Source organism: Dipodomys ordii, unplaced genomic scaffold (genome assembly GCF_000151885.1).
Source record: "Dipodomys ordii isolate 6190 unplaced genomic scaffold, Dord_2.0 Scaffold55, whole genome shotgun sequence".
NCBI classification, from domain to species: Eukaryota; Metazoa; Chordata; class Mammalia; order Rodentia; family Heteromyidae; genus Dipodomys; species Dipodomys ordii.
In genome coordinates, this window is record NW_012267271.1 from 6731673 (window position 1) to 6743175 (window position 11503).

Sequence of the window (11503 nt, forward strand, 5' to 3'; positions counted from 1 at the left end):
TCCGGGTGGAGGTTGTGGGAAGCCCGTGATGTCACTTCCTGCCCTGGTGTCCTGTAGCAATGTAAAGAACCAGAGAAGAAACCAATGCTGGCACCCAGCACGCGTGGATAGGGACCTCCGGTCCCCCATGGGGCTGCAGGGGACCCCAGTGCCCCTCCTCCATCAACGAGCCAGGCTCTTGGTGAGCCAGGGAGCCCTGTCAGCAGACTTCCGGGAAGTGGGTGGGGAGAAAGGCATTTCCTGCCTGGAGGACCCAGGATGGGGGAAGCTATAGCTTCTTAGTCATAGCAACCAATACTTATGTACCCCAGGTACCCACTCAGGCTGGGCCGGCAGAGGCTGGGCCTCAGCTTGACTCTCGTCTACTTCCCACCCTAGCAAGTGGGGTGACACTCCTTGTGGGTTGTAAGAACTCAATGCATGTCCTTCAGGAATTGGCAGAACATACCCCAAGTTCCTGTGTGTGTGTGTGTGTGTGTGTGTGTGTGTACCAGTACTAAAGAACTAAAGCTTGAACTCCAGGTCCTGTGCTCTTGCTTAGCTTTCATGCACGAGTCTGGCACTCTGCCACTTGAGCCATAGTCCCACTTCCTGCTTTGGGCTGGTTAATTGATGATCATCTCATGGACTTTTCTACTCATGGCTTAGAACCTCACTTCTCAGACTTCCGCCTCTTGAGTAGCTAGGATTGCAGGCGTGAGCCACCAAGGTAGGTCGAAACTCTTATTAGACTTTAAGCCTGCGATCAGCCCTTACCTGAGCACCAGAAGCCATTGTCACGTCCCCATCCTCACCCATCTTCTCCAGCTGCCAACAGAGCCCCGTTCCTGGCATCCCCCCCAGAAGACGGGAGCAGGCCCACAGGGGAGGCAAATTAGGGAGTAGTTTCTCACTTTCAAGCCAGTTCTATTTGTCAAAAAGCCAAAGGGCCTCGGGCCCAGCTTCACTGCCAGGCGGGACCTGGGGCACAGATGGGCAGGGCACTTCTGGGCGCAGCACTTCGGTCCCAGAGCTGGCCGTGGTGGAGACCGCTGTGAACAGGGCACAGCACTAGCAGCCCGGCAGCCGCCAGCACCAAAAGGCTCCCAACACCATCTTCCTTCCCAAGCATGCGTACTGCACCTGGGCAGCCACCCGCCCGGGCCCAGACCCTCACACATCATCTCAGAGCCAGACCTCTCTTAAAATTAATTTTATTTCCTTTTTGTGATTTTATTTTAAACCTAGAAAAACAACAACCACCAGGTTCATTGTCTGCGGGAGCCTGGCGCCTCCTGGTGCGGCACCAGCTCCATTCACAGTACCATCCCCGGCCACGGCCACGGGCGGCCATGGCTTCTTATTGCTGGAAGGGGTGAGTGTCCACTGGGTTGGGCGTGGGGGGGGCATCACAGGAATTGGGGCCCCAATCAGGAAGCTTTGGGGTCAGTGCTCTGACATCCGGGGTGCTGAGCAGCCTGAGGTAACCCACAGTCTCTGGGGTGCTCCCTGCCCCGTCCCTGCAGTAAGGTGAAAGGGAAAGGGGCGGGGTGGTGGAAGGGAAAGGGGCGGGGTGGCCGGGTGGGCGTGGCAGGCATGCAGGGGGCGGAGTCTCCAGAAAGGCTGGTGTAGGCTGCCCTCTCTCTCTCCCAGCCCCTCTCCTTTAGTGCAACTTAGACCTGAGTAGAGAACGGCTCTCGAGAGGCGGGCTGGGACCCCGGCATATGGCATCCCCCAGGCCAAGGCTTCCAAAGCGACCCTTCCGTGGCTCATTGCAGTAGAAATGGGTTCTTTTTCTCTGAGTTTTTCTGTGCTTGATTCTTACTGGTTGGAACAAGGGGTTTGAGGCTGGCAAGCCGGAGGGGGTGTGGAGTCCCCCCCAAGCCACCGCTGACCTGGGTCCCCTGCCGGCCCTGGGCCAGGCTTTTAGAGGACAAGTTGATGGGGGGGGCATCAACTGCCTCCTGACTTCCTGGCCACAGTGTGGCTGCCACACGGGGGCTGCGGCAGTGCAGTGCACGCCAGCAGAGAAACGCAGAGCCCGCCGCAGCCCTCCCCGAGCCGGGGAGCAGCATCCCCTGAGAATGATCTGGAAGCCCTGTCCTGGCCCCATTTCAGTGCACCAGTGAACAGCCAGCCCAGGGGCTGCAGTTCCGGATTCAAGTCTTCACCATGCAGGCTAAGATGGGGAGACAGTAAAGCCTTCTTCCCCGACAACTCCAGCCTCACAGGCCAGCCCCTTCGCACGCAGGACCAGCAGGGCTGGAGAGGGAAAAGCTGTGAGCTCACAGGGTCCGGTCCCCAAGGGAAAGGGAGGAGGTTTCCTTCCCCACCTCCCCCCTCCCCCCACCAGAACCACCTGGGCAAGATAAGGCTGCAGGGGGGGGGAGGGGGAGGAGGAGGGGCGGGCAGGAGGGGACACAGCTCTGCCTCCCAGCTCACAGTCTAGGGCTTGAGCCTGGGATAGAGGAAAAGCTCTTAGAATGGCTGTGGTTGTTTTTCTGCCAAAACCAAGGAATCAACAGCTGGTTTGAGGCCTAAATCCTCCCCTCGAGCCCCCTCCCCCATGGCTGGACAAGCAGGAGGAGGGGCTCCCACGGGAGACGGAGAGTCCGGTAGGAAAGTGATCCCCTTGTTCATCTCCTTTTTCCTTTTCAACTCAGCTTAAGGCAAAAAGTTAGGCAAAGCAAGAATACATAAGGCCGCGTGGCAGAGGTCAAGGGGAGGCAGGAAGGGGAGGCCCCACCGCACCAGCCGGCCAGGTGAGGCCGATGGACGCCAGGGACCTCTCACGGTCATGCCTGAGCCCCCAAAAGAGGAGCTAGGGGGAAGGACACGAACAAAAAGCAGTGTGGCAGGGAGTGGGCTGCAAGGGAACGGCTGAGCCGGTGGCAGAGGAGAGGAGGGCGCCCGGGGGAGGGGCGGGCGATTAGCACAGTGAGACCCGCCAGCTGGACAAGGTAGAATGGTTGTATTTTGCTGAATGACCGGAGTGCGTCGGGGCTGCTCAGAGCTGTATTCTTTGAGTCTAACCTAGCGGAGCGCACTGGCGTTACCGGTGCTTCGGCGGGATGACCACGAGCGGCTGGCCGTACTTGGGCCGCCACATGAGGACCTGGGCGTCGTTGGCGTTCGGCTTGACCAGGGCGCTGGGCGGGATGGGCTCGTTCTTGCTCAGGATCTTGGGCTGGTCCTGGGCGATGGGCTCCCGCAGCCGGGCACGCTGGCCCAGGGGGCGGCTGGGGTTCACCTCGATGCTCAGCTGCATCCGCCAGTGCAGCGTCTGCAGGATGATCATGTCGTTCGTGGAGGTGTTGGTGGCCACCAGCCACGTGGTGAAGCTCTGGTCCCGGTAGATGTTGGTCAGCTTGGCCACGTTGCTCTCGCTCACTGGCACGGCCCACGTGACGCTGGGGTAGAAGTTATCATTCATGCTGATGATGAACTTGGAGTCTCTCTTGGTCGGGCCAACAATGGTGCAGGTTTCAGTGGTGTTGCCGTACCAAGGGTAGTTCACCCCATCCGAGTCGCTGATGGCCTCGATTTTGCCCTCCTGGAGGTCGGGAAGCTCCCAGCTGGACCTGTGGGAAAAGCAGGCAGGTCACTTGATTGGCCACTCCCGTGGGCTTCCACTGCGTCCGGCTAGCGAGCTCGGGACCGGGCCTCAGCCCTGTGAGAGCCAGTCCGCTCGCTCGAGGCGTGGGTGGCATCGGAGGTCCCCCCACACCCAGCCTGGCTCTGCAGGGCTGTGAGGCATCTGGACGGCAGAGGGCCAGCCCTGAATCTCAGGGGCATAGGCTTCTGCCTGCCCAGGCTGCGTTTAAGAAGGTGCCCCCCGCCAATCATTACATCTGCTGGACAGGAAATTTTTGGTGATTGTTAGGTTTTTTTTGGTGACAATGGGGTTCGAAATCAGTCTCATGCTTTCTTGACTTGCTTGCTCAGCCACTAATCTACCACTTGAGCCACACCCCCTGCATGGCTTTTTTTTTTTTTGAGTCTCACAGACTTTTCTGCCCAGGCTAGCCTCGAATTGTGATCCTCTAGACCTCAGTCTTGGCATCCAGCTTGTACAATTTTTTTTTTTTTTTTGGTCAGTAGTGGGGCTTGAACTCAGGGTCTGGGCGCTGTCCCTCAGTTCTTCAGCTCAAGGCTAGCGTTCTACCACTTGAGCCACAGTGCCACTTCCAGTTTTCTGGTGGTTACTTGGAGATAAGAATCTCACAGACATTCCTGCCTCACAGACATAGCTGGCTTTGAACCATGATCCTTGGATCTCAGCCTCCTGAGTAGCTAGGATTACAGGCATGAGCTACAGTGCCCAGTCTCAGTACTAGTGTTTTTAGTGTTTTTGTTTGGACAGCCCTGGGGATTGAAGCCCCAGGGCACTTTGGGCTTCTCAGGTAAATGCTCTAGCACTGAGCCACACCTCAGTCTGAAAATGTGTTTTTCAAAGACATAAAGCAAACTTGCAAAAGGTTACTTTCTTAGCTCCGGCCTCAGTGCCCCCTCCATTTGTAAGGAGCTGGCATTTTAGGGAGCAAATCTTCACTTTGGCCTAGCCACAGACCCCAGCCCCCCAAGCCTGAGCCCCACCCAATCACAGATGGGTGACAGTCCTCATGAGCTGGCAGCCAGCAATGTCTCACAGGTGAGGTTACTCAGGCCCAGGGACCAGCCCAGCGGCGGATTCTGGATCACGTGACCTGCCATGGTGGGAGGGGCGTGGCTAAGGACAGCGTGAGCTATGGGACCTGACCATTCATTCTGTGCACCTAAGCAGACACCGGCTCCTGCCTGGCTCCAGGACTTGATAATACATCCCACCTGCCACACAGACAGCAGCAGCTGGAGGAGTGGTAGCCTACTAAACAGACTAAACTCTGAGCTGACCCCGGACTTTTACCAGTACTGGGGCTTTAACTCAGGGCCTCCCGCGCTCTCCGCTGGCTTGCTTGTTTGTAGCTGGTGCTCTACCACTTGAGCCACATCTCCACTTCCAGCTTTTTGCTGGTAAACTGGAGATGTATGAGGCTCACTGACTTTCCTGCTGAGGTGAGATCTTTGCCTTCAGATTTCAGCTTCCCAAGCAGCTAGGCTTACAGGTATAAGCCACCAACGCCCCACTACTGAGGTCTTATTTATTTATTTTTTGGGTCCGGTCGTGGGGCCTGAACTTTGGGCCTGGGCGCTGTCCCTCAGCTCTTCAGCTCAAGGCTAGCACTCTACCACTCGAGCCACAGTGCCACTTCCAGCTTTTTTTTTTCCTTTTTGCTTATGTGATGCTGGGAATCGAACCCAGGGCCTTGGGCATGCAAGGCAAGCGCTCTACCACTGAGCCACCTTCCCAGCCCCTGAGGTCTTATTTTTTTAATGTCATGTTTCATATTTTCTATTACACAAGCTTTCTACGTGACGAGTCTCGCACCGTGATGCCTCCCATGTTTGCTCTGAGCAACCTTGAGAGGTAAGGCAGACCTCCGCTCTCTGCTCCAAGGGCAGAGACCTGAGCTCAGACCACAGCCCTGCACACGCTGAGCCTTCACAGTGTGTACAGTCTTGTGCACAATAATACTTCTTGATGTGTGCACTATGGGCTCCTACCCTACGGCTCCCACGTGTACCTGCCACCAACAGCGCCCACACCTGCAGGCCCCACAGGCAGTGTGCAGCAAGCAGGCTCCTCCCTGAAGTGCAGGAGCAGTGGTCCCATCTCCCCAGACCCCGGGGTGCACCAGGCCTGGCACTGCTGAGGGCGGGCACCGGTCCCCCCCGCGCCCCCTGCAAGTCACCCTTCACTGGCTTCTGGTCTTTAAGGCAGGACTGATGGGCTGGGAAGGTGGCTCAGTGGTAGAGTGCTTGCCTTGCATGCATGAGGTCCTGGGTTCGATTCCTCAGCACCGCATAAAGAAAGCTGGACGTAGCTCTGTGCCTCAAATGGTAGAGCACTGGCCTTGTGAAGAGTTCAGGGACGGTGCCCAGGCCCAGCGTTCAAGCCCCATGACAGATATACATACATAAGGCAGGACTGGTGACTAAACTGTGGACTCCCTGCAACAATGTAACACTAGTTACTAGTGTCTACCTAGTCATTTGCCCCGCAGACAGCCCATAATAACCAGGAACCTGGGAGTTGCGCGGGGTTCCAGGTTCTTAGCAGCAGTGCAGAGACAAAACAAACAAGGCTGTCCCAGCAACTTGCCCATGCATTCGTTCATTCACTCGCTGGGCAGGTGACTGGGTGGATGGTCCAGCCAGGCCCAGGGCTGGGCATGAACACTGTAAACCCCCATCCGTGGGCAGCACGGCTGGGCCTAGAGGCCAAGTTCACCTAGCGGAAGCTGCCTGCGGGCCAAGGCCCTGGATGATTTTCTTCCCCACGCCAGCCAGCCAGGACTCTGCTGCTGGTGCTCCAGGAGCTGCAGCTTTTGTTTGTTGCACTGAGGAGGTGGAAGGCTCAGCCAGAGCTGGCCCAGGGCTGGGCCATCCCCCACTACTTCCTCCACCACAGAGCCTACAAACAAGGACTTCCTTCTCCCACCCGCCCACCCTGGCCTCTGGCCGCAGCCTAGGCCCCGGCCAAACACACTGGGGAAGCCGCCTTCCGGTCCCAGAGAGGAAGCCTCAGCCTCAATTGTTCTGTGCGAGTGCCTCAGGAAAAGGCCACGTGGTCAGCGGGGACATTCCTGCAGGGCCTGTCCCTAGATCCGCAGACACCCACAGGCCGCCTCAGCCGCCCAGCTCTGAGGCAAAGGAAGAAGACTCCCAGCCTCGCCTTCAGGCTCTCGGCCAAGCGTTCCCCCAGCACAGCACAGCCTGTGGCAGTGTATGTGGCCAGCAAGACCCACACGAGGCCCCCTGCTCTCCTACCACAGAGGGAACCGGAAACAAAGGGGAAGGACCAAGGCCACGCCATAGCGGCAGAGCGATCTTGATGCTGCCGGGAATGGCAGAACGATGATCAATCACGAGTGATCAAGACTCACAGCCACAGCACCGCGAGCTGGGCACGGAAAACTAAGCACTCCTTCCACACTGCGCAAGGTGATCTGACACGGGACCCTCTGTACCTGCCACGACGCCTAGGGAGGGAGCTGCCGGCCTGCCCGGTCCACAGGAGGGCAAGCCGACAGCTCTGCCAGGGTAAAAGACAGACCCAGAGCAGGCACGGGGCTCACAACTGTAACCTAGCTGCTCAGGAGGCTGAAACCTGAGGATCGAGGTTCAAGTCAGCCTGTGCAGCCAGGTTCCCTGGGGGTCCCAAGAGGGCAAACTACGGATAAGCGGCAATTTTCCCACCCTGGCAAGAAACTGGGACTCGTCACGTGGAGGGCTGAACAGCAAGCAGCTGGCAGGTGGTGGGCGCAGCAGGTGTCTCCCACAGTTTGAAGGGAGGTTGACTTCAAAAGCCATGGGGGCTGGACCCCAAAGTCTAAGAGTTCTGTGGGGCGGGCGGAGAAATGCCATCTTGCAGCCCGCCTATGGAGAGCTGTGGCTGCTGGGGAAGAGGCGCTGGCTTTGTTTTTCCTTGTTGCATTTCAAACCCCAGAATGTCATGCTAACAAGTTCACCTCCTGGCTTAGAGATTAATTTCGAGCAGGGATAATGTTTGGGGATATTAAGGATTTCGGTTAAGTATTTGGAATTAATATTTTTAATACAAGCCTATTTTCAGAGAACACAAGCCCTAATCTAGCCTCGGCCGCCTATCTGTCCCCTCTCCAAATGGCTGGTGCCTGGCCCCCGGGTTTGACTTTAATGATTCCAATGATCCAGAAGTGGGGAGGGGCTCAATCTGGTGGTTCTCAACTGGGGTGAGCTTGTGCCCCTTCCCGGGGGACCCTGGCCACATGTGGAGGTACCTGTGGAAATGGCCCTGCTCCTCACCCCCACGCAGGCCAGCCCCCACAGGAAGAACTATCTGGGGCCAGGCAGGGCAGGTGGAGGGACACGGCTGGCAGAGTTTCTGGTTAATGTCACCCACGCAGGAAGTCTAGGGTAGGGAAGACAGGAAGGCTTTTAAGTCCCATCTAAAAGCTTTCCATTTGCATTCAGGAGGAAGCCACCATCAGGCTGCACGTGGCTTTCACGTCCTCGGGGCCTGGTGGCCACAGAGGTGGGCACACACCGGGAGGAAGGGCACTGGTCTGCCAGGCCAGAAAGCAGCTTCCCGCTGTTTCCCCCCAAAGGATGGCCGCCTGCCCCGCCATGTACCACATCGTCAGGACCGAGGGAGATGTCCGCTCATCTCCACCTGCAGAGGACACAAAGGCACCCAGCCACTCCAGGCTGGTGGCCCTTGCTGCCCCGGCTGGGAGCCTCCATCTCTGCCCATCCCCCCGTGGGTCCGACCCCCAAACCTCAGCACACCTTGAGGACGCTCCCGCCAGGGCCCGAGCCCCAGGGAGCCAAGGAGCCATTGGGGCAGATGGACCCCAAGAAAAATGGCTCCGCTTTTAGTCACTTCAACCAGCTCTGGATTGTGCTATTTTTTTAATTTCAAAAAATGACTGCATGGTGCCGGGCTCTGAGAGCTCAGGCCTGTAATCCTAGCTACTCAGGAGACTGAGATCTCAGGATCATGGTTCAAAGCCAGCCAGCCAGACAAATCCATGAGACGCTTTATCGCCAATTAACCAGAATAAAAAGCCAGAAGTGGGAGCTGGGGTTCAAGCGTGAGAGTGCCAGCCTTGTGGAGAAAAAAAAAAAGCCAAGAAAGAGCTTGAGGCCCTGAGTTCAAGCTCCAGTCCCAGCACACACACATCCACTATGTATGGGCCTGGCTCTGTGGGCTGGGGAGAAAACTCACTGCAAGATGTCAGCTGTCCTGTTTCAGACAATATCCTATGTTACCCGTTCCCTTGCTTCTGACAGGGACAAAGCCGGCTTCAAGGCGGGTGGCCGCCTGCACGTCGGCCTCACCTGAGCCTGGCTGACCCTGGGCTGGTGGAGGAACAAGGTTGTCGGAGTTAATGCCCGCACTCGGCGGCGGCCAGGGACTCCGGTCAGACCACAGTCATGCCCTGGGAAGTGGCAGAGCCTGGCAGGCAGCCCAGGTCGGCTTGCCCGCAGTCTGCGGCGCACCCGGCTCGGCTAACCAGCACAGAAGGTGAGGCCGCCCTGCTCCCCGCCTCGCCGACAGCTGAGAAGACACCGCGCACGGGACGCAGCCTGGAACCCAAGGAAAACTTCTGCTTTTCAACAACTGCCCTCGGTGCTGTGCGTAGCCCAGGAGGTTTCTGGTTGAAAGGCTTCTTGGGGAGAGTTCCCCCTCCCCCAAATAACAGAACCCCCCGCCCCCTACTTCCCCCTTCTTGGAACAGAAAGTGAGGCCTCCACCCGCTCTCTCTCTGCACAGAAAGTAAGGCTCAACGGCGAACACCCAGCCGTTTGGGTTTTTTTTTTGGGGGGGTGTCTCTACAGGGTGTCCACCTGTTTTGGGGACCTTGGTGACAGCCATGTTTGGTCTCATCTTCCTGTTTCCCTGGGGATTTAGAGTTGCTTAAGTGAGGAAGGCCACACTCCTGAGCCAGATGGCCCAGAACATTCTTCAGTGAGAGCCAAGACTCGGCCTCCTCCATACGTGGAGCTTGGGCGTGACGTTGCACTGGGCGCTTATGGCGTGGAGGGGCTCTAGGACAGGGTGCAGGAAGCATGGGTGCCACAGGCTCCATGGGGAATTTCCCTGGAGACCCCAGAGGGCTCCCAAGCCTGCTCTCTCTCCCTCCCTCCTCTTCCCCTCCCTCCCTCCGTCCTTCTCAGGGTCCTGGGGCTCCGGAAAAGCTGTTTCACAGCCTGCCTCACGGTTGCCCTCCCACTGGCTACCCATCCTGTGCCATTCCACGCTGGAAATGTGCCAGAACAGGATCCAGGGTCCTCCACATCCCAGGAACATTCTGGAGACCAGGCTGAAGAGAACAAGCCTGCAGGCCCCTCTAAGCTATTCCGCGGAGGGTACCCTGGAGGGCCCATGGCCCCTGGCCTCTGACAGTGTCTAGAACCCCACTCCACAATTCAGTTCCCCCCCTCCAGACACAGCACCGCCATTTTCCACAATAAACACCCCCCAGCCACCCCCAGAGACAATCTCAAGCCGGAACACAAAGCCCAGAACAAGGAAGTCTGAACACCTCAAGGCCCCACGTGTGCCCATGGAGGCCTGGGGGTGGCGGGGCCTCTCTGTTGACCCTGATGCTCTCTTCAGGCCCAGGGAAAACCTGCATCTCCTTCAGAAACAGGAACCCCTGGCGCAGACAAGGCCACGAACCCAATTCTAAATCAACAAGTGAGACAGGAGGCTCACGCCTGTCATCCTAGCTACACAGGAGGCTGAGATCTGAGGATCACGGTTCAAAACCAACCCAGGCAGGAAACTCTGTGAGACTATCTCCAATAAACCACCAGAAAACCAGAAGTGGGGCCTTGGCTCAAGTGGTAGAGGGGCCAGCTGTAGTGTAAAGAATCTAAGGGACAGCTGGGCGCCGGTGGCTCACACCTAGCTACTCAGGAGGCTGAGATCTGAAGATCGTGGTTCAAAACCAGCCTGGACAGGAAAGTTCATGAGACTCTCATCTCCAATAAACCGCTAAAAAACCAGAAGTGGCTCTGTGGCTCAAGCGGTAGAGCACTCCCCTTGAGCTGAAGAGCACAAGGACAGCACCCAAGCCCAGAGTTCAAGCCCCACGACCGACAAAAAAAAAAGGAATCTAAGGCACAGTACCCAGGGTCTGAGTTCCAGTCCAACTCAGGCACAAGACAACAAAACAACTCACAAACCAAGTAACCCTCCCAGTAGGTTTTCTTCCGCACCTGCCTGGAGAAAGCTCCCGGGACCCCCAGCACCCCCCACCCCACTGCTGGGCACAGCTCCCCCCTCCCCCCGGGGGCCGGGGTGCTCACATGCCCTGCTCCCCGTACTGGTTGTAGAACTCCATGTGGCTGCACGCCTGAATCCAACCCACGATCCACGTCTCCTTCTTGGGGATGGGCGGCATGACCACTTGGGCAGAGGCCCGGAAGTGGGGCGTCCGGTAGCGGAGTACCACGCTGGAGGACTCGTCGATGCTGGTGGGGATGGGGTCGATGGAGGCCTTCACGTCAATGACGGTGATGCCTTCCCGGAAGACTCTGGCTTTGCCTCCGATGCTCTGAATACAGCCCATGGCACACAGGAACGCTCGGATCTCCAGGGAAGGCCAGCAGTCCCAGGGCAGACAGGGCATTGAAAGGGCAGAGGCTGCGGGACCCAGTGTCGACCGGCGCAATCCAACCTCACACCTCAAGGCCGAGGCCCAGGCCACGCGCGGCTCCCGGGGTGCAGGGCGCGCGCCTATAAATAAGGATCTCGCTGCATCTCAAGAGCCCCGGGGCTCCCGCTTCTTCTCCTTCGCAGGGGACAAAAATCGCCGATATTCTCCGGGTTAAAGAAAAGGGAAGCGTGCGGTCGGCGGAGTTCAGTGGGTGAGCACGTCGGGACATCCAGCCGTGCCGAGTGCTGGGGGCCGGCAGGCGGCCGGGCGCGTCG

General features: G+C 58.0%; 1 protein-coding gene across 2 annotated transcripts; it reads right to left on the reverse strand.

Annotated features, from left to right (window-relative positions):
• Positions 1 to 1202: 1202 nt before the first annotated feature.
• On the reverse strand, positions 1203 to 11497 carry Fam78a (family with sequence similarity 78, member A). Of its 2 annotated transcripts, none has more exons than XM_013021534.1 (2): positions 10897 to 11497; positions 1203 to 3560 (listed from the first exon to the last, which is right to left on the reverse strand). In XM_013021534.1, exons 1-2 carry the CDS (start codon positions 11199 to 11201, stop codon positions 3032 to 3034), a joined length of 834 nt encoding a protein of 277 aa, XP_012876988.1. In that variant the 5' UTR covers positions 11202 to 11497; the 3' UTR covers positions 1203 to 3031. The 2 variants fall into 2 exon arrangements, with proteins under 2 accessions (XP_012876988.1, XP_012876987.1); XM_013021533.1 differs by having other exon boundaries at positions 10879 to 11497.
• Between the last annotated feature and the right edge of the window lie 6 nt (positions 11498 to 11503).

What these genes read in the sequence shown, in the direction of transcription:
- Fam78a (XM_013021533.1), bottom strand. Translation starts at nt 11,201, where the DNA reads ATGCCCTGTCTGCCCTGGGACTGCTGGCCTTCCCTGGAGATCCGAGCG. An exon ending in CAGTACGGGGAGCAGGGCAT is followed by an intron (nt 3,561 to 10,878) that starts GTGAGCACCCCG and finishes CTTTTCCCACAG; the next exon opens with GTCCAGCTGGGAGCTTCCCG.